Raw genomic sequence first — 21593 nt, forward strand, 5'->3', positions numbered from 1 at the left:
GGATCAAAAGAACGTCAGAAAATAAATTGCCACTTCAATTCATCGAGTTTTTCATAAGTCGAAGTCTTGATTGAGATTGAGCCTTTTTAAATTACCAATGGTTATTACAATCTCGGCCAATTATTAGGGTTTTTTGTAAAAGAACGTAAAATTAATAATGTACTTTTACGTTTTGCATTTTACTTTATAATTTGAAGGTATTTTCAAGAATCTGTCTTCGTTCTTGACATCTTTTATGACTTGGAGTCTTTGTTTCAAGTCTTTAATGTTTTTTAATTAATTTGCTAATTAACACCTTTGACCTAGGTGCATGTAATTTCGTGTTTGTATCTGCTAAGATGTGCAGCTAGGGAATTGTTGTTTGTTTGAAAACCTGTATGACCTTTTGTTATTAATAAAGTTACTTATTATTTTTTAAAGAAATGTCACGAATTTTCTTATTTTTAATATAGATTAGAGTTATATACAGCCTTCAATAAACTTATTTAAACATAAAGCACTATTTTGATCTCCGTACTCCACATGACTACTCTTGAATTGGATTCAATCCAATCCCGATCGATCGACATTGATACTGTCAAATTTCTTATTCTTGCATCCGTATAGCGTGGATATTGAATGAATGGTATTGAGTTTGGCTTTATATTCTGTACTCTGAATGCTATTTTAACACCTACGTTGTATAGTTTTGACATTGAATAATTATTGGATTGAAATTGCATTGACATTGAGATTGGTTTCAAGAGTAAGCGCCCTGTACCGAGGTCAAAATCGCAATCTTTATATTTTAAAATCATCACTGTAAATCATCATCAATCATCCCGCTCCGAGTCTCTACCCGAAGCTGCGGAATACATAGCGGGTTACCGGAGTTACGGCTCGAAAAACAGGATAGTAGGAACGGGGTGGTTTTTAGTCAGTAAGAGTCTGACACTCCCAAGGCTTGGGCAAGGGATTGGATGATTTCCCCCCCCGAAAAATAAGAAATACGTGGATAAATACTTGGAACCTATGGGGAACAATCTATTTTGCATTTGTTTATTTTTTTTCAATTGACTGTCTGTCAGCCGTAAGCGTATATACATCTATGCGAAGTAATGTCCAAAATGTATTCTGATAAAGCCATTTGTAACAGGTAGGTACGTCCTTATCATTTGTAACAGGTACCTTCATTTCGGGATCGTAACTTAATTTATTGCTGCTTGTTTCTGATTTATGGCACAATCAGATTGCCGATTGTTCCACGGAATTGATTTATCAACAACCCCTGTGATGTTATTGGCATTTACCTAAATGAAGTTATTCAACCTTTTTAAATAACAGTAACAGTAAACCTTTATTGTTGTCATAAATTCACTTCGTATTGGAATTTATAATCGTGATATGTTTTTTTTTCGTTGTTTAATTTTTTTTTATTTTAAACACGCTGTCATGTATGTGATGTCGTTATATTTTACTGAGCACATTAGTATCTTACTAATGTACTTCGTATCACATTAATACAATACGAACTACATTAGTATCTTACTATAGTGATATACGATTGAAATAAAAAGTAGGTACCTACGACGTCTATATAATTTTATTATGAGTTCAAGTTATTGTAGTAGGTCTGCATCGTTGTTCGAGTGGTCGCAAGTGCGATTGCCGGTCTCGGGTTCGATTCCCGAGTCGGACAAAGTATTACTGGACTGTTTTCAGTTTTTCAAAAATTTCTCAGCAGCAGCATGGAGTCCGGAATTGTGCTCAGTATATGGCAATAGACTCACCCCCTATTACATGGGACTTTATAACACAAATGGTGTAAAGTGGGTGTATATTGTATAGCGGCATTATATGCTGTAAAGACCGGCAACGCACCTGTGATTCCTCTGGTGTTGCGGGTGTCCATGGGCGGCGCTGATCGCTTACCATCAGGTAACTCGTTTGCTCGTTTGCCTCCTATTCCATAAAAAAAGAAAATAAATAATTTAAAAATTAACATCAACTTTACTAAACCCTTGTCATCACAAAGGTTGTCGTCACTACAAATTAATATCAATTTATTATACGTGCTGTGTATTTATGCGTAATATTATAACAACTTCGCGACATTGGGAGCAGACGTGTGAAATAAATCGAAACTTAATTAAAGTTCGCTAATTAATATTGCTTCTTGAAGTAATAATTTTACACTGCATATATTAAGTATTATTAATAGGCCGCCTTATTAAGGCGTGTCTTAGGTGTCATATGCGTACCTACATTGTTATACAGTATAGAAGCTTGACAAGGTGAAACAAAGTGGTATTAGAAATAAGCATATATCAGTTTATTTTCTTATTCATTTAGTACAAGAAACTAAAAGTACCACTAGGATACGACCTTCAAACCTTCAAGAAAAGAGCGTGTTCCTTTTTAAAAGGCCGGCAACGCAACTACGATTCCTTTGGTGTTACGATTGTCCTTGGGCGGCGCTGATCGCTTACGATCAGGTGATCCGTCTCCTTGATTACCTCCTATTCCATAAAGAAACTAGAACACTTTTAGTTGTAAGTCTTATAACTAACATAACTAGCTATTACCGGTTCTATTCGATTGACTAAATATATAGCATCTACAGTGAATCTAATTTAAATGCGGGTTGATTTCATGTCTAACCTAGATTGTAGTACGGTATCACCCGTATTTACTTGTCAGCGCTAGATGACAGCTTGCTATACAATATTGATTCAAATCTCAGTTAAGACTTAGGGTGCTTTTCCACCAGAGAAGATGTATGTAGCTATGCTACGAGGACATAGGCTTATATTTAACCTAAATTATCTTCGAAAAATTATGTGCCGTATAGTGACGGTAGAGTACGATACAATTATTATTATCTTCACCTCCACTCTTCTCGCGGGTGTCCTAGGAGTCACCTTGATTAACGGACCACATACGGACACAGATAAGATCAGGAGCGCTTTTTGATAAACCTGAACATTTAAACTGCGATACTCAACGCGTCTGCCGGGCATGGAAATTATGGTACACGCCTCTTTTGTCACCCAGCTCATTATGTCCAACAGTAAACTCTCACAATATATTCAAAACAAGGTCAAAAGGAAGTTTTCATACTACAGCATAGTACGGAGCCTTTTCATTCAGTCCTGCTACCGGTCAACGAGCTTTCGTCGACCTATTTTCAGTTTCCCTAATTAATTACAGGACAAATTGATGGTTTTATGTTAGAGAAAATCAAGGCCAATTTTGGGAGGCCATAGGACATGTCCCTTCCGGAAAGCTATTATTTTGGCGTTTAGTAAAATTTATTGGCCAATTTAATAGTAATGTAAAGATACGTTGCCTTGTTGCATTGTTAAGTGGATTAACTCAAGTTTGAAGTCCTTGTGAGTCTTGGGTTACTTATTAGTCATAAAATTATACGTTATTGTCTGTATAGTTAAAGTGTAAAGTTACCATATATTTTGTAAATGTGGGAGAGCCATGCTTCGGTACGACTTTACAGAAAACCGACGTAAAACAACGTTTGCACTGTCTCGTTGTGTAAGTAAGGTTACCGAAGGCCCCTTTCCCAATCTTCCCAATCTACGATCCCTGAAAAACTCTTAAATTCCTAACCCCCAAAAGGTCGAAAACCCACTTGTAACGCTTCTGGTGTTTCGGGCGTCTATGCTAGGCTGTGATTGCTCACCACTAAGTGATCCGTCAAGTCGTTTGCCGGCTTATATCATTAAAAAAATATTTACCATATTGTCTGTCCTTTAATACTACGACTAAGAATGTTAATATGAAGCTTATTTACAAAAGTTTAAACAGAAATTAATCAATTTGCCAAACTTTCTATTTCTAATATAAAACGCCAGACAGGCAGCCCTGACAGGGTTGAAACCGTCAACTCTGATTATTTTAACTGTTCAGTCTTCAGCTCATTGGTATTTCTCCCAGCTCTTAATTATCATAATCCTAAAAGTACTAATTAACAAGTTTTGAGGACAAACGAGTTTTTGAAGCGATTAATTGAATTTTGTTAACAAACATTCTTACAGATTTAGTTAACGAAAATATTCTCAGATTAGACGATTTATACACCTTCAAGCTACTCTTGAAGTTGTATAAATCGTCTCTGATTGATTCATTATAAGTACGTAGGTACGTAAGTAATCAATCAATCTATATTTGGCGTTTCTATTCGCATTAAGGGAAAATGTGTGGGTAAGCTAATGCTGGCTTACTTCAATTACGGAAATAAACACACGTAAAAATAGTGAACATTATTAGGTTTAATTGGTAACATAATACTAATTACTTAGACATTACTCAATGTTGTGGTATATGGCCAGATGAAAGAATAACAACATAATTAGCGGAAAGTGAGAGTATCGCAAGAACACGTCTGTCTTTCTATTCAGAGAATAAACAGATAAATTATCGTATTACGTTTACTAAATTTATAAATTGTGGGAGCGTCTATAGATATTTAAGTAGAACTAGCTCAAATTGAAACGACATCTTTACATGAAATTATTGCTTCATAGTATACGAGAGGTTAATCCTATAATATATAAGATAACACATTGTGTCTCACGTAGATCTGCGTTCCGGCATACCAAGGGTTAATAGACGTATGTATGTGTGTGTAAAGTGTGTAGAAAATACGTAACATAATACTCTTTTATCTAGCTCTAAACTTGAGCCTAATTAATATGTATAAGACTATGACCAGGGTTTCAATTTCGGATGTAAATTCTAACGGTGACTACAGCTAGTAGAAAATTTAAATATTCTTCAAACTATTCCTTTGGGACGGTCGGAGATAATGTTTTATGTTAAGCAGACTTTACGGTTTAATAAACTTACTGTAAACTGTAAAATACTACTCCGAAATGCCTTACTAAAGATTAAGGGTGTTTTTCTACCAGAGATGTGCTATGTTGCTATGCTACGAAGGTGTAATAGCTAAGCTGTGAAACTATGTGATCATTTTCACTGATACTAAGCTATGTAGCTGTGCGAGGAATGCGATTTATCAATATTAGGGGAGCCATCCATAGCACATATACACAGCTGTGTCTGTTTCCACCAGTGCTATGCTATATGTACCAATGGATATGTTTGGTAACAGCCAAACGCATCCATAGCAACGTAGCGTAGCACATCTCTGGTGGAAAAGTATCCTAAGACAGTTTTATATCCTAATATTTTTAGAAAGTACCAAGAGAAAAATGTCCCCTGTTTAGGGAACAGTGAGTGAATTTTCCTAAGAAAAGGAGGATCCTCCGACCAGGCGGGGTAATCGTGGTTGGCGGGCTTACTGCCCAACTGTTGTTCGTTGGGATTTTCTATCCATATTTATTCGTATGTAAACTTCATATTTGCGATGTAGGACGATTATGACGTCATCCGTTGATGTGTTGTGAAACTTGGATTCTTAGATCCGGCAAAATATTAAGTATCTAGTAGGAGTCTGGAATTGTACCTAGTGTAGATATGGCAATAGTCTCAATTCTTTATATGAGACTCATAACATAACTGGTCAAAAGTGGATCTTACATTGTAAATATACCTTTGATTATTCCTTCAGGAATTCAAAGACGAATTTATTACAAGTACTTTCTTTGAAATATCACTTCTCCGTTTCTTTATTATTTTGGTACGAGAATTGAAACAAAACCAATTATATTGTTCTACATAAAACTCTGAAATACAACCGGCATAAACCTTTTTGACATTAAAAATAATCTGAAGAGGAACAATACCCTTAATAACACAATTTTCAAAGAAAACCTAATAAGATTTGTACTTACAAAGCTATATAATTTATCAAAAGCGTTATTAAAACGTTTTAACACCAAAAAGGTTGAAAGTTTAATAACATTAACATTATTTGCTTGTTCTATTTCGGGAACTGAATGTTTATTTAATTAATGAATCCATTTCCATTATTTCGCCCCTTGCGATTCGTTGGATGAAAATTAAAATTTCCGTCAAGTGCCTTTCCGTATTGAATGTTATATAATTATTTTTTGATGTAGCTACTTTTCATAAGTCATATAAAAAGTTCCATGTAATCGAGAATTTCAGAATTTCAAACTTTGTGTTATTATAGAAAAATATTTGCAACCGAAAAGTTAACTAAAGATAACGGTTTACTCACGTAAATATATTGAGAAAAGCTCTACTAGTTTCGAGTCACAGAGGGCTCTTCTCTGAAGTAGTCTCAGCGTGGGCGTAGCTATGCAATGTCGTCGCGTAATTTTTAGTTAATTCAGCATGTCTCACGATTGAACCGAAAAGTCTAATAAACACTTTATTCCGACACCAGCATTCATACATTTATGACCAATGAGGCAATTATTATATTACAATTATTATTTTTATTACATACTACAAGACCTACATACTATTTACACATACATTACTTCATGTAGTGTTTGCATAGAGAGTGGGAGTTCCATTCGGTCTACAACTTTCAGATTGTGGGATGCTGATTGCTCGCATATGTGGGTTTCATTTGATTATTTTACGGAAGTTAAGACTATGCGTTGGCGAGGACATTTTAAACTTGATTTGATTGCATAAGTTTTGTTTAAAAATGCAATTTGGGTACGCTATAGTAGATGTACTATGTATTTGATGGTGGTTGTGAATTTCATATAATATCTTTCATATTTTTCCTTGTATAAACCGGTAAACTAGCAGACTGATCACCTTATGGTAACCATTCGCCGCCGTCCATGGACATCCGAAACACCGGAGGCGTTACAAAATGCGTTGCCGGCCTTTTGAGGGAATCGGGGATTGGAAAGATTGGGAAGGGGGGAATTGGGCCTCGTAACCTCACTCACACAACGAAACACAACGCATACTGGTTACAGACGGCGTCACTTTTATAAATGGTAATTCAGACACGATTAAAAGAATTACCATTATATTTGTACCTCTAAATATGAATTTTAAAGGTACGTTTTATATTTTTTTACGAAATCTGGCACATAAAACTAATCGGCAAATTTTCATCGAAATCCTAGCATAAGTATAATATCACATTTACTATCGCGTGGCTGTATAAGATAGATATGTTCAAGTAACAAATATATGGAAATCTGACCGTCGATATTCAAATTTCAAGTGATTTACGAGTATGAATCTCTCACTACATGATATATACATATTTTATTTATGGTTTACTGAAGTCAGATTCCCTTTTATTCTTTTGATAACCATATCTTTGAGGCAACGACCTTACTTCGTGTGAATGATGCCTTAAACCGATTATGGGAAATCGATATATTATTGTAAGTCGCTTATGTGAGCATCTTTCGATTGCTCTTAAAGTTGAGGATCCTTCAAAGTGTTTGACTAGAAATAACATACAAACATGAATTTAGAACCTCTTCTTTGCTTTCGAAGTTAGTTTTTTTATGTAACTCATACACAATATGTAGTATGTGAGCATCGTTTCCGAACAAAAGCTGGATTTATTTAAGCGCATGATTAAAATTGGGATGAAGTTTGGCTTATGCCTTAAATACTTTTTACGCAAAAGTGAGTTTAGTTAACCACTGAGGTCTTATCAAATAATGATTAAAAAAAATCTCCTATAGTTGGGCCATTACAAACGTGCGCAATGTCATAAGTCATTTTTATCAGACTTTCTTACTCACACTTATGCCACTTGGGCGCACGTTTGTACTGGCCTAACTATAGCTTCTTACGATTACTAAAGTTAGGTATATTCCTACCGATACCAACCTATGTTCGAAATATATTACCTATATTTTATCAGCGAAAATAATAATTTTCACCATAATTATTAATTCACATGCCTATGTACATTATCGTTATCGCATATAATCATACATTATGAAAATATAATTAAGACTATAATTACATAACAATTACAACCCCAACTCTAGCAATTAAGATCATTGTACAATCTGACTCGACTAATGATCTAAAACTAATTCAATTAAACCTATCGTTCAGTTTACTCGAAGTCAAGGACTTTGTAATGCGATTAAAATATTGCAGAGAAGACTTTAAGCTACTGGCATTTATAATATAAACATAAACATTTGTTGTCCCTAAGACCTAGTTTCGACCTCTAGTAAATTCACACCGAAGCTTGGTCGAATCCGATTAGGACGTAAGCTGTTTTATCTTAACTAGATGAAAATTGTACTCAGATTTAAGCTTTAAATATTTGCGTATAACGATCGATTTTTGCATAAACACTAACTGTAAAAATGTATTATTTTTGTTTGCAGTATTAAAGAAAATAGTTCTTTTTTATTTCAATTTCCATTCGTGATTTGTATGAAAATATTGCTCATGATAACATTTTATTGTTAATCATATCAATTTCAATTTAAATTGATCTTTTAAACTTGATTTCTGAATAGTAATTTACATAAATATTTTTCTTGTATTACTATAAGCTTGGGAAAGCTCTGCATAGAGAGGAGTGGAAGGAGGGTAGGGAGGCCTTTGCCCTGCAGTGAGAGTGAGACGAATTAAAAATAAATAAATAAAACTATAAACTTGCGTGATTGCGTACGTTGATCCCGATCACAAGCTGTTAACATATACAACTAATGTGAATTGACTTTAGATAACAACTTTAGTCTGTCATTTCTATTTATCTAAATATCAATACTAATGCTAATGAGATATTAATATCAACTAAGTGTAATATTTGAAGACAAACTTTGTGAAACTATCTTCGATATTCTTAGAAGCATATGGCGAGACAGTCGACTATGAAAATTCGATTAAATACATACTTATCTCAACTCAAAACTCACTACACGTGTAAATCGTTACCATACTATAAATAAGTAAATATTAATGTTATAATTAAATGCAAACATGTATTTGTTTGTCTATCTTTCACGTCGTATCGCACGATGTTTTTATAGTTACCTACAGTTTTTGTTTAGGGAAGTTTGCGAGTGACACAGGCATTTTTGTTTTCCTTACGCGGGTGAAGTTATGTAGCTAAGACATTGAGAAATAGATCTCGTTGTTTTTTTATTTACTTCGTCACGATATCGAGTTCAGAGGGGACTCAATTTAGTAAGATTCAAACACGTACAATGACGTAAATGTTCAAAGACTGCTCGGTGGTGGCTGGTCAACCAGTAGTCACGGAACGTGTAGCGGGTTTGATGCGGATGGTTATTTCAGGTCTAGGTGTTATGTGTATGTGAAATTGTATTGTTTGTTTGTAAACGCATCCGCACCACGATAAACGTATGGCTTGCACCATACGTATACGAAACGATTATGTTTACGATTAGTATGCGAAGGGGCTCATGTATACGCACATCAGGTTCATTTTACATGCAGTGACATATTATGGAAAATCATGTGACATTTTCCCCTTACCCACACATTTTTTGGCGTCATTTTTTCAATGGATTATGTCAGCGATAGGATTACCTGCCCCCATGTGGGCACGTTAAAATTATTAATGTTCATTTATGCACACATGTTTTCTGTGGATAAGCATTTTTGTAAAACGTCACGTTTTAGATCAATTCCTCTTTATTATCTACCCAAAAGATTAGTCAGCGATTCTCATGTTAAATGTAACAGTTGCAAGTTACTGCCACACTCAGAAACATTTAATGATTACTTAAACTAGTTCTTAGAAACAATTTTGTATCGAACACAATTGCTAAGGAATGAGTTTTTACTAACTAAAAACCACCACGTTCCTACTTCTGCTTTTCGAGCTGGAGCCCTAGTAACCTGTTAGGCAATTTCCTTGTACGTCAGTCGTAACTGGACACAATAAAAGCAACTTCTAAATAAAAAGTAATTTATTAATAGCGGACCCCGCGAACTTTGTTTCCGCCTATTGGAAATTTTGCGACCCCTTTTTATCTTACGTAAGAACCTTCTCCTTACAAGAAGAAACCTGCCAAAAAATAATTAATGAAACTGTTTCTGCTGTTCTCGAGAATTGCGCTTAGCAACACATTTAAGGATTCATTTTTATATTACAAAATAAAAATAAATAAATTTAAAAAATTAAAAAACCCGACTGCATAAAAAACACTTTAAATAAGAACTGAAAAGTAAAAAACAAGCTTAGTCTAAAAGTGTAGATAGCAATGCTATTACCACAAAATTAAATAATTTCATAATCAATACACAAAAAATAATAATCTTATGCGAAACATAATTGAGTGCAACAGTCGGGACCCATATTGAATGATTTTAGTCTAGTTTATTTAATGGGTCCCGACTGTTATACTCAATTATGTTTCGCATAAGATTATTATTTTATGTGTATTGATTATGAAATTATTTAATTTTGTGGTAATAGCATTGCTATCTACACTTTTAGACTAAGCTTGTTTTTTACTTTTCAGTTTTCATTTAAAGTGTTTTTTATGCAGTCGGGTTTTTTAATTTTTTAAATTTATTTATTTTTATTTAACACTTTTTAGTTAGTTATAATACGGCTATGTGTTTCTCAAGATTTCACCCGCGACACGAGAGAACTACTTCCAATACCAAGATAATAAAAAAATAACACACGTCGATCCAGTTATTTTAGATTGATTGCGTAACACAAAGAGAGTAAAGGAATTAGAAAAAGAAGAAGGATTAAGGGCAGTAAAATTTACTATTTACAAATTTCGTAAACGGTCTAATTCTTTAAAAGAATTTTCGTCGTGTGGACTACTTAATTTTTGGATCTTTTATTGTGAGGGGTTTTTGTCCGTAATAGTATTAATCCTTATCCTTTTAAATAGTCTATTAATTTTCTACATTAAATGAAGATAAAATTTGCTCTTTACACTGTTTCATAATTTCTACTAGTTTTAGACAAAAAGCGGTCTTTACAGTTGACGCGTCGCATGGGCTATAGGTAAACGACTATGTAGATAGATTCCTTATTTAACGTTCAGCAAAGCAAGGGCGGGTCGCTAGTCCTTTATTTATAAATAAATTCATTGTAAATAATTTAGTTAAGACGTAGTTTTATTATCACTTTTCACTTTTAAGTTCAGACACCGCTAGTCAATCGCGTCGCGTAGTACCTACCTATACGAGTATTTAGTTTGGATAATAAAGAACATAATTGCACATAGTATTTTTTTTTCTATATGTCAGTGATATACCATTTTGGAATCCTCATGATGAGCTCTTTAATTTGATACCCATATTGTAGCAAATAAAAAAATTTTTTTTTTTTTACTCCTATCTAGGGCGCCTCACGGCCGCCATGTTGGTTTTTGTTTTACGTCACATATCTAAGAACACTTGGGTAATTAAGACGAATCCAACGATACCCTGATTGTCGAAATCCATCAAGCCGTTTCGAAGAAATGAGGTAATAAAGAATATTAGGCTCATACATACAAGATACGCGCGAAAAACATAACCCTTCCTTGGCAGTCGGGTAAAAAGACCTCGAAATAACATGGACTGTCTCGTTGGTCGAGTAGTCGTAGTTGCGAATGCCAAGGGTTGGGCTTGGGCAAGGGGTCTCGCGCTCGATTCCCGCGTCGGGCAAAGTACTACTGGGCTTTTTTCGGATTTTCAAAAAATTCTCAGTAGTAGCACGGAGTCTGGAATTGTGTCCAATATAGGGCAATAGGCTCACCCCTATTACAGGGGACGTATAAAACAATAAAATTAGTGAAAAGTGAGTGTACAGTGGTATTATATGCCGTAATGTATACCTCTGCCTACCTTTCGCAGATAAAAAGGCGTGGCGTTGCAAATAACATAGTCACGTGGGTCTTTCCAAACTTATTGCTTAATATGATCCATCTCGAGTAATGAAGACATTAAATGGAGAACGGAACAGATCACTCTCATTTGTCAACAAAATATAACATTAAATGCATTGCCCCATTTCCTTAATAGTTCAATATCAGCTAATACCACACGATTACCCCATTTGTATAAGCGTACGGCCATAAAATAGAGTAGTTCATACAAACAAGAGTGACGTAACGTACGATTGGTATTTGCAAAAGACTACGTTTGATGTTTGACGTCCACAATATTCCTGGTATGATAGTGTAGCGCGTGCATTTCTATTTGTTCTCCCTCGGGGTCATTTCTGTATTTCATTGATTTATTTTTAGTATTTATAGGTACATTGTTTTTCAGTACCCAGAATTATTGTTGTCGAGTTTTACCTGAAAAATGGTCTATGTGTGATTTATTATCTTTCACGAAGGTTGACTATCATTACCACTTGTTAATTAGCTTAAATCTAAGCCAGGGTCTACGTTTATGCCTAGTTTTTAGCCACGATCTCCTATTGCAGCTAAGCGCTAAGCTAAGAGTTTGTTTTGACTGCTTCTCTCCTTTTACTGACAGTTTTTAAAATCGTCACCTCATCGGCGCACGTTGCTCATGATGAAAAGTCCCTCTGTGACTCGATACTAATAGAGCTTTTTCAATATATTTACGTGAGCCGTGAGCATTTGTTTTGATTTAATTTAGTAGGTATATCTCTTGAAAGTTATAATAAAAGTAGGTACTGAAAATCATTGGGAAACATTACACCTGTTTTTCTACAATATACATATAGTACTTCAGACTATACAATGTGATAGGGGTGGGACTTCTAACCCGTTAAGGCTGAGTACTACATCTAATTTTATCGACAAAAAAAATAATATGTGGGGTTGAACCCCTAATTGAAAATATTGAAAAATAGTGATTTTTTCGGTAAAAATAATTCACAAATGATTTTTTTTCTCACCAAAACATTATCAAACATATGAAAAAAGTAATGAATTAGTTAGCCAAGGTTATTAGCTATCGTTTGTCAAAAAAAGTTAAAAAAATATTAAAATAGCCATAACTTTTATGGGGAGGCGATTCGACCACTTCGACCCCCGACTTTTGTCGATAAAATTAGGTGTAGAACTCAGCCTTAACGGGTTAGAAGTCTCGCCCCTATCACATTGTATAAACGCATGTTACAATCGTAAAATGAGTTCTAATTTAATACAAATTTTTGTATAACCCATTGTGTGACCAAAACGTGGATCTACGCGAGACACAATAGATTTTCTATTGTGTCTCTACCAAGAGGTTAATCTATACAAGAGGTTAAGTAACTTCCTCAATACCCTGAGGAGTAATCAAGAAGAAACAACATTGTTTTCATGTAAACATCTGTTTGAAAGGTAGGCCACTTCCTCTCCTTTCAGTACATTACATAATACGGTGACGCAGCTGTTTATAATACTCTGCAGCCTATGACGCGGCAGAAATTCCCCCCCATCACGCATCACGGTGTTGTTTCCACAATGACTCTGCGCTTTGTCAATTTTTAGCTCTATACATGTGTTTAATGGTAATTGATGTTCGAGTATTACGGTGTTAATGGTAGGTTAAAGTTAAAATCATCATCATCAACAGCCTATAAGTGGCCACTGCTGACCAAAACCTCTTCTCGTAAGGAGGAGGTTTGAGCATTAATCACCAATATTGGTCAATGCGGGTTGGCAGATTAAAATAAATACACGTAAAACCATTTGATGCAAATGCAAAATGTTCCAAATCAATAGATAGTAGTTTTACTGAATTTGAAGAATATTTATTAAAACGTAATATTGGATGGCATATACTACGCCGTAGCACGGTGTTGATCACATCACTACTACGGCGTAGCATTAACTGGTAAATTAGGTATTTATGTAAAATACTGGAGTTACTAAAAATAACATAATCGATTTAGGAAGTTTAGTTTGTGACAAATATAAGAAGACGTGGTGTTCTTTGTGTGATTTGTGACTTTTAATAAAATTATTTTTACAAATTGTCCCACTAATCTAAATATCTAACTGATATTTATGATAAAACATATATTACGTGTATAAGAAGCAAATTTTATAAATAATAAAGCAGAATTAAGGAGAACTAGCTACGTCACGTTCGGGATCACAGGTAACATATAATGAGTGTACGTGCATGCGCTGTAAGGTACACTAACTTATACTCAAATATATTTTATTAATCTCACGTAATAGCGGTCGAGGTTTGGACTTGAATTGTAACTTATACCCAGTCCATAATAATAGGAAATCTTGAATACTTTAACGATAAAATAAATAGAAGTAACATTACCATTAATAGAGTTTGTTCGCTTTTCATAAGTTTATATCATTTGAAGATTGTTTATTGCGATACAGAAAGTCTGAGGAGTCTGGTTCGACCTCATCGAATAATCGTTGAAAATATTTAAAACTAAACTACTTCTCGAAATACTATCAAAATCTCATAATGACCTTTCCCATTAGGCTTGAAAACCCTGATCTTTTGACCTCTAACGTATTCTTAACAAAAGAACACTTAAAATTCTGCAGTAACAGCTATTCTTGTTTCCAAGTGAAATATCTGCAAAAAGCAAGCCACACCTTCCATATTTTCTGTCTTTTGTTTCACAAACCGAGGCTATTTATTCCCCTCCACATACAAGACGATTAATTATCAACCGTCTTATGCATGTCGGGTGCGAGGTTGTTAATGCCTTGTAAAGAAACACGAGTCTCTTATGTACATACTTGGAATATACCATAGGTAACCATGTATAAATATGTTACTGCACCTAGAGCCTGTTCACACAACGTAATAAAAATAGCGCGATTGAGAATGCACGCCTCGCCGTGTCTTGTAAAATTGCGGTACTTCTTTACGATTAGTAAAGAAGAAGTTACGTCAGGAGACGCATATGTAATAGAAAAGAAAGTACTAGAATATTTATTTAAAAAAGGGAACCGCCTTCGTTTTTCTTAACCACCTCCATATTTTTAGGTCAGGTAAAATCCCTAAATTCTTCTTCTAAGTCTGAAAAATATTATGCGTAAAACCGCTTCGAAATCGGTTTAGCCAAATGCGAAATAATCGCACACAAACATTCAGGTCAAACTGAGAACCTCCTTTTTTCATCCTCAACGTAAATTTGCATGTCACGATAAACGTAACGTAGCACGTTACGTTTCACTGACGACGTTGTGATGTGGAGATGTAGACAGGCTCTTATGAAAGTATCCGCTACAGGCGATAAAAATTGGTATGAAAACAAATCAGTATAACATGCAGACGCCTCTCAGTACGAAAATAAACCCGCTCGAATTTTATTTTACTATGTGGACAGGCTCTAACTTACAGCTTTGCGTTTGAAATAAAATATTTATTTTTTCTTTTCTGCTAAAATGTATTGTATACTTCGCTTTATGTTCTCATGTGTAAGATATTTATACAAATTGCGTTGATTCAACGCGATGTTACGTGTCGTTGCTTCGCGCCGCGGTTTACATGTAGCATGTAAATAAGGTGCGGATTGATTATGTTGCTGATGTGCGTGATTGTTTATTGTGTATGCCGCTGCAAATTAGCGAGTCCACGTTCTTTGTGTTGGCTAAAAGCTGTTAATGGTATATATTTAGGAGATATGTTATTATAAACAAGGGAAAATCTGGTGTTTTGTGATTTGCAGTGTAATGGACTTAAAGTTCGTAGAATTTCAGTTTTAAAAAAGTAATATTGATTTTGTTAAAGTCGTATCGTCGTATCTTATGAAAAGACAAAATAATTTATTTTTGATTATCTTTATATTATAGGATCCTTTAATATGCTAGACCCATCGTGTTCTAAACATAGTTAAAACTTACATTTACTCAAATACTTGGTAATCTTAAATACTATTTTATAGATAAAATTGATGCTTAGAATAACGGTTGTGACAAAATATTATTTATAAATCAATTTTAAACTTAGGTATATTTTCAACCTCCTCTCACAGTCCTTGTCCTGAAACATTCCACCAGCAAGTGGTGAATAAAATAAAAGTAAATCTATCCATAATATGATATCCAATTTCACAATCCCTTACGTATTTAAGGTAAAGTAGGAACTTTTAATATAACACGTACGTACTTGGTATGTAGTATACGTTACACATAATCTAACGATTTGCGTGAGACGCCAACAAGCTGTTGCCAACATATCCCCTTTCTTTCCTTACATGGCAAATGCAGCGAACTGTAGCCAAACTTTCGTTTGAAACACGTCTTTGCCCAACTTCGAAAGTACATTCACTTCTTTTGATTGTTAGAAACAATAGGGATGATGACGAGGTATAAAAATTAAAAACCTATTTAGTCCGTCAGTTTGGTAATGATTTTTTTTTGTCGTATAAGATAGCAATACTTAGATAAAACGAAGAAAAGTTTCGGAGTGCAATTTGAATTCCTAAAATGTACCTATGGGTGAAGTCATACGATATTTTAAATTGATATATCTCGGAAAGTATTTGTTTCCGTGAAAAAATAAAAATATGTGCCTAATATTTTAAAGTAACATAATCTACAAGACGTATACTAAAATAAAAAATAGTCATCTACCCTATTGAGTGAAATGTTTGGATTGGACATTATTATTTAGCGTTACTTTTGTTACACAATCTACTTCCACCTTATGATTAAGGTAAAGTAAATTAAATAGGTCTCAACTCTAAAATAGGTACAAACTATTCTTTCTACGATTGTCATAAGAGCCAATAAGGCAACACATTTGACAGAGTCCGAGCATCATTACTTCCCGATAACGTGAACTGTGATCTCCAATCCGTGGCACCAGATGTGGAAATATAGCATACCTACTTATAACTTATTTGGAGGAGGCCTATAGTCCAGCAGAGGACTGTCTCGGGCTGTTAATGATAAGATAAAATGTAATAAGATTATTAGTAACTAAGATGGGTTTGAAACTCAAGCCTTTATGAAATGGGTGCCCTAGTAACCCACTGAACATTTTAATTACACTTAAAGGGTTAAAAAAGGATATTTAATTTCGTTAGGCGAAATCCAAAACAACGTAAATAAAGCTAAGAAAGTGTAATGAAGAATAATTTAAGAGAGTTAATTAATTTTATTAAAACCTTTTTAACGATCTTGAGTGGTGCATAAAAAGGTAAAAAGCACGGTTTTTAAAAGCAAAGAAGCCAGGACTCTAATTGCCTTTCGATAAAAAATGATTAATTATCTTTGCTATCTTAGGTATAGGTCCTTGTGTACCGTAATAGCTCTTTTTATAGACAACTGAGGTAGTTATGGGAGACCTTAGCAATTGCCGTCTTGTGGCTAATATACTATGATGATGATGATTATGAAAGGCTTACTATCTTAAGGGCTATATTACACCAGGACACCATAGCGGTACAACCACTCGCGCTACTGTGGTATCCATAAGCTTCCAATCTAGACACCATAGAGACACTAGAGTCGTCACACCACATTGACCTCAAAGAGATAGCACTAGCGCTCGGACTGGCGGCTGAGTGAGTGAGACACCATATAGCTCTATAGTAAATAGTGGTGGCGCGACCAGTAACATTCTGTGCTGCCATCCGAGTTGGTCGCGCCGCCAGATTGGTTGCGCAACTAAGCGGACACCAGATGAGTAACTCTATAGAGCTGTATGCATTTTGTTGGTGTCCCGGTGAAATATATCCCTGAAGGTGATGTTAGGATTAAATGGTGTCGGTGATGATGACATTAATGAAATCTTTCTTTTCCAGATTCTGGCAACATATCTCTGGAGTCAGCATTCTGCGCGCTAATGGCACCATCTCCTCTTCTAGAACTAAGCAGCATATTCTTCTTCTTCCTCCCTGCGATTCTCATTCTCTGCTTATACGCGAGAATGGGGTATCATATAAGGTACACCTTGTTAGTATTTTTCCATTTATTACTTATTAGTTTTAAGAATACTTAATTTAAGTTTTAAACTAGTTTACTTTTTTGTATTTTTTTACGAAAATCGAATTTTATGTGAAGTTATTATGTTAGGTGATGGATCACTTGATGGTAATCAATCACCGTCGCCCATGAACACCCGAAATACTAGAGGCGTTACATGTGCGTAGCCGGTCCTTTGGGGATTAGGGATTTAAGGGTTGTTGGGTAATTTAAAGGTTAATTACGGCCTCCGGTAACCTCACTCAAACAACGAAAGACAACACGTCGGGTTTCTGTGAGGCCATGGTATCATTCCGGTCGAGCCGGTCCATTCGTGCCGAAGCATGGCAAGTAAGCAAGCATCTCCTACACTTAAATTCATATTGGGTGTTAGTAAATCTAGATACATATTTATGTCTTTGAAGAGTCACGTCGTCACCATCGTTTGAGGAGTCTTATTGCTTCCATAGATTATTATTTAATAGTTACATAATATGTTATATGACAACTTTATGAATAAAGTGAGACATATAGTTCCGTAATACGTACTAAGTGCTCCTAAATCATATATTACACGTTTAACACACGTAAGCAGAATTTATTATAACATTATTATTTTCTTACATCACCTATTTATTCTTACAGCGTACTTGTGTCTTGAACCGAAATATCTGTATAGGTACTCGTATTTATAGATTTACCTACAACACGTTGAATGATCGTTTTTTTTATGTACAACTTTTTGACGTTACATTCTTCAGAAAAAGTTTCTAACATTGTTATTTCTAAATCTGTACAGATGTTGTATTTCACATTTTTATAAAAGTCTTGATTCAAATATAAGTACAGGGATCGTGAAGGAAAAATCTAGGGATACTCATAAAGCTTAGCTTAGCTTAAATTCACATTAGGATCGTTTTGTCCTTTACCGCCTAGGAAGCCTGAGTAATTACGGAGTAATGACTTTTGTTTGTGTTTAGAATAAATAATGAAACAGTTTTTATACCTAATGCTGTTTAATTGTCTCACTAATTTAAAAAAATCTGTGTCTACTGAAACTCCGAAACACTAGATAAGTACCGTACTTAGTTTAGTTCTCAGGTCTCTGATAAAATAAACCTATGTATTAATTAGATCATTATTACTCAAATATCACCAATCCCCGAATCCCAATCAATCCTCGAATTCCGATTCCGCCCAAAAGTACGGCAATGCAATTGTAACGCTTCTGATGTTTCGAGTGTCTATGGGCGGCGGCGATTGCTTACCACCAGGTGATCCGTCAGCTCTTTTACCGGCCTATCCCATATAAAAAAAGCATTACGATCAACAGGACGAACGAAGAAAATTATAACCAGCTTATAGTAATGAGGCGTATATATACCATTATATTCAACAAAATAAGCGATACAAATATAGGACAAATTAGAGAACAAAAATAAATTATTTTGGCACACAATTCCCCTATCAACCCACATTCGGTCCGTCATATTTTCATTATTTACTAGAAAAATATCAAAAGGCTCTTCGTTCAGTCATCGGTCGGTCGGATAGCATTTTCATGTACTATTGTTATGTAATTTATCAATGTCGGACGTTCTGTACTAGAATAACGAATTGTCTGGACATGTTCTCGCTTTATGTTAGATTGGATTTGTTTGTAGATAAAAATATGGGTGGTTTTTTTGCCTATGACATTGGTTTGAAGATATAGGTTACAATAGCAATGTATCAGCGTTCAGATTTCACCGCAAAACAATTCTTTTGTCTGATCCATCTATTGTTGCTTCGTGGTATGTTGTGTAATTAATACTGGCTAAAACAAATTAAAAGAATATTCATTTATACGCCAACCTAAATTTATGTAGACTAAATGATTTGTGATTAATAGAACTTTTCTTCTGATACTGTTCATGGGTTGTCCAATTTTCAAGAGTCTGGCAAAAATATAATGTCTATTATAGTGGGCAGGCAGTTATAAAACAATACAAAGAAAAGTCAGATTGGCTTGACATATTACCGAAATTAAATCTAGTTAACGAATTAGGTGTAAAAGTTACTAAACATATTTCAAAACAAATTATAAGCATTTTTTATTCATGACCATGACCTATGTCTGGTTTTTATTTAGCTGTCTGGCTGTGATAACCATATTTTATTAGCTTTTAATAAAAAATAAAAATATTTTCGTTTGTAGAATGACGACTAGACAATATTAAAGTAAATTTTTATTCATTTACTAAATTGTAATATAATTCGTAATAGTGGATGTAATTTCATATTAAACAGAATACCTAAAGTAAACGTAGCTTTATATACCTATATACACCTAATAACGATAAAGTTAACAGTTATAACAGTAACAATAGTTATACTACAAGCCTATTCTAGAATAAATATCCAACAGGTGGTTGATAATGGTTTGCAAATTATATTTACAAGTTATCTAACTACGTACTATCAGGTTCTATCTTGGTATTTTCGCTTGAATAGTGTTATCTCTTACGAAATTAGATTTTGGGGCTCTTTTCGATTATTCGAATAGGGGCTACTGTATTTTAGCTCTAGTGAGAATTTCTCGTTCTTAGTCCAATAGGGAATTAGCTTGTGTCACTGCATTGGACGTTCAATATTTTACAGTTGCTGTGACTGGACAAAATAACCTCTTGCTACATTTACCTCATATTATGGTGAACAAAAAATGGTAGCCTCCATTAGTAATAGCACGGAGTCTAGAATCATATCACACGAGACCTTTAAATAGTGATGTGTGCAGTGTGCACCTCTACCTACCCCTTTGGTAACAAGTAAACGAGAAAATAAAATGGATTGGAGCAAGTTTACGAAGATTTTTCTCGTAACTCAAATTTCCATTTCCTGGAAAGCAACCTTTCGAAGTCTCCATGTAAAATTCTGTTTTATATTCATTCCAGGAACAACGTAACTATGTGTATTTAGTCAAAATGTATGCTCAAGAAAAAGATAAAACGCAGTTTAATTAAAGGAGGATGCCAGAGTTTCTATGAAATCTGGTCCCACCTTCAATTGCTATGTGTGTTACATCATTCTAATTAGATAGGTAATTTTGAGCTGAATAAAACTTACTGTGGCGCCAAGTTCCAAATCTTAGTCCTTTCAGAGTTATTCTTTATTAAACATGGTAGTTTTATCAGTAGCCAAGTAATGCTATTTTTGCGTCATAATTGCATTTGTGCTTTATACACGTAGTGTGGATTCTAGGAAACTTAGGAATCGAAAAGCACTTCAATAATTCTTATTACAAGCCGAATGTCAATTATAAACAGATACCAAAAATATCGAAGTGATAACTGAGATAAGTAAAACTTTTTTTCTTAAGAGTTACTTTGTTACCTAATGACAAAAAGTTGCCTAGAATCCACACTACTATGTAGCTATGCGAGAAAGTGCGCAGTTCGAGTATGCGATGTATCAATAGTAGGGAAGCCATCCATAGAATACATCCATTACAGGTATCCATAGCACGTAGATTCCATATAAAAACATAGCTTAGATGAGTCAGTTTCTCCAGTGCTAAGCTATGACTATGAATGAATATGATTGGTCAAAGCTAAACGCATCCACAGCTACCTAGCATAGCACATCTCTGGTAGAAAAGCAGCCTTAATCGGTAAAAGTTTTCACTTTCCTTCTTAGAAAATATTCTTGAGTAAAAACGTTGTCGCCTGGGAAAACAAATTACCTGCTATTAATAACTTAACTTGCTAGGCTTTCCATCCAATCTCTTCAATATAAATTCTGACTTCGTCAAGTCATTCTATGTATTACAGGAGAGCTACATTACTTAGGTTATGTAAGATCAGATTCTAAGGTTTTTATAGGTGATAACATCGCCTAGTGATGTAA

General features: G+C 34.5%; 2 protein-coding genes across 5 annotated transcripts in view; one reads left to right on the plus strand and one right to left on the minus strand.

The window, feature by feature from the left end:
* The window catches only part of LOC118271267 (histone acetyltransferase KAT2A), a 94918-nt gene that overhangs the window by 55534 nt on the left and 17791 nt on the right, over positions 1-21593 (minus strand). The window lies entirely within an intron of this gene.
* The window catches only part of LOC118271083 (neuropeptides capa receptor-like), a 148755-nt gene that overhangs the window by 41144 nt on the left and 86018 nt on the right, over positions 1-21593 (plus strand). Inside the window, exon 4 of one of the 2 annotated variants that reach the window (XM_035586968.2) lies at positions 17549-17690. In XM_035586968.2, coding sequence (XP_035442861.1) covers positions 17549-17690 — 142 coding nt within the window. Of the gene's footprint in view, positions 1-17548; positions 17700-21593 lie in introns of both variants that reach the window. The other variant, XM_035586967.2, reaches the window with a different exon arrangement.

Source organism: Spodoptera frugiperda, chromosome 9 (genome assembly GCF_023101765.2).
Source record: "Spodoptera frugiperda isolate SF20-4 chromosome 9, AGI-APGP_CSIRO_Sfru_2.0, whole genome shotgun sequence".
NCBI lineage: Eukaryota > Metazoa > Arthropoda > Insecta > Lepidoptera > Noctuidae > Spodoptera > Spodoptera frugiperda.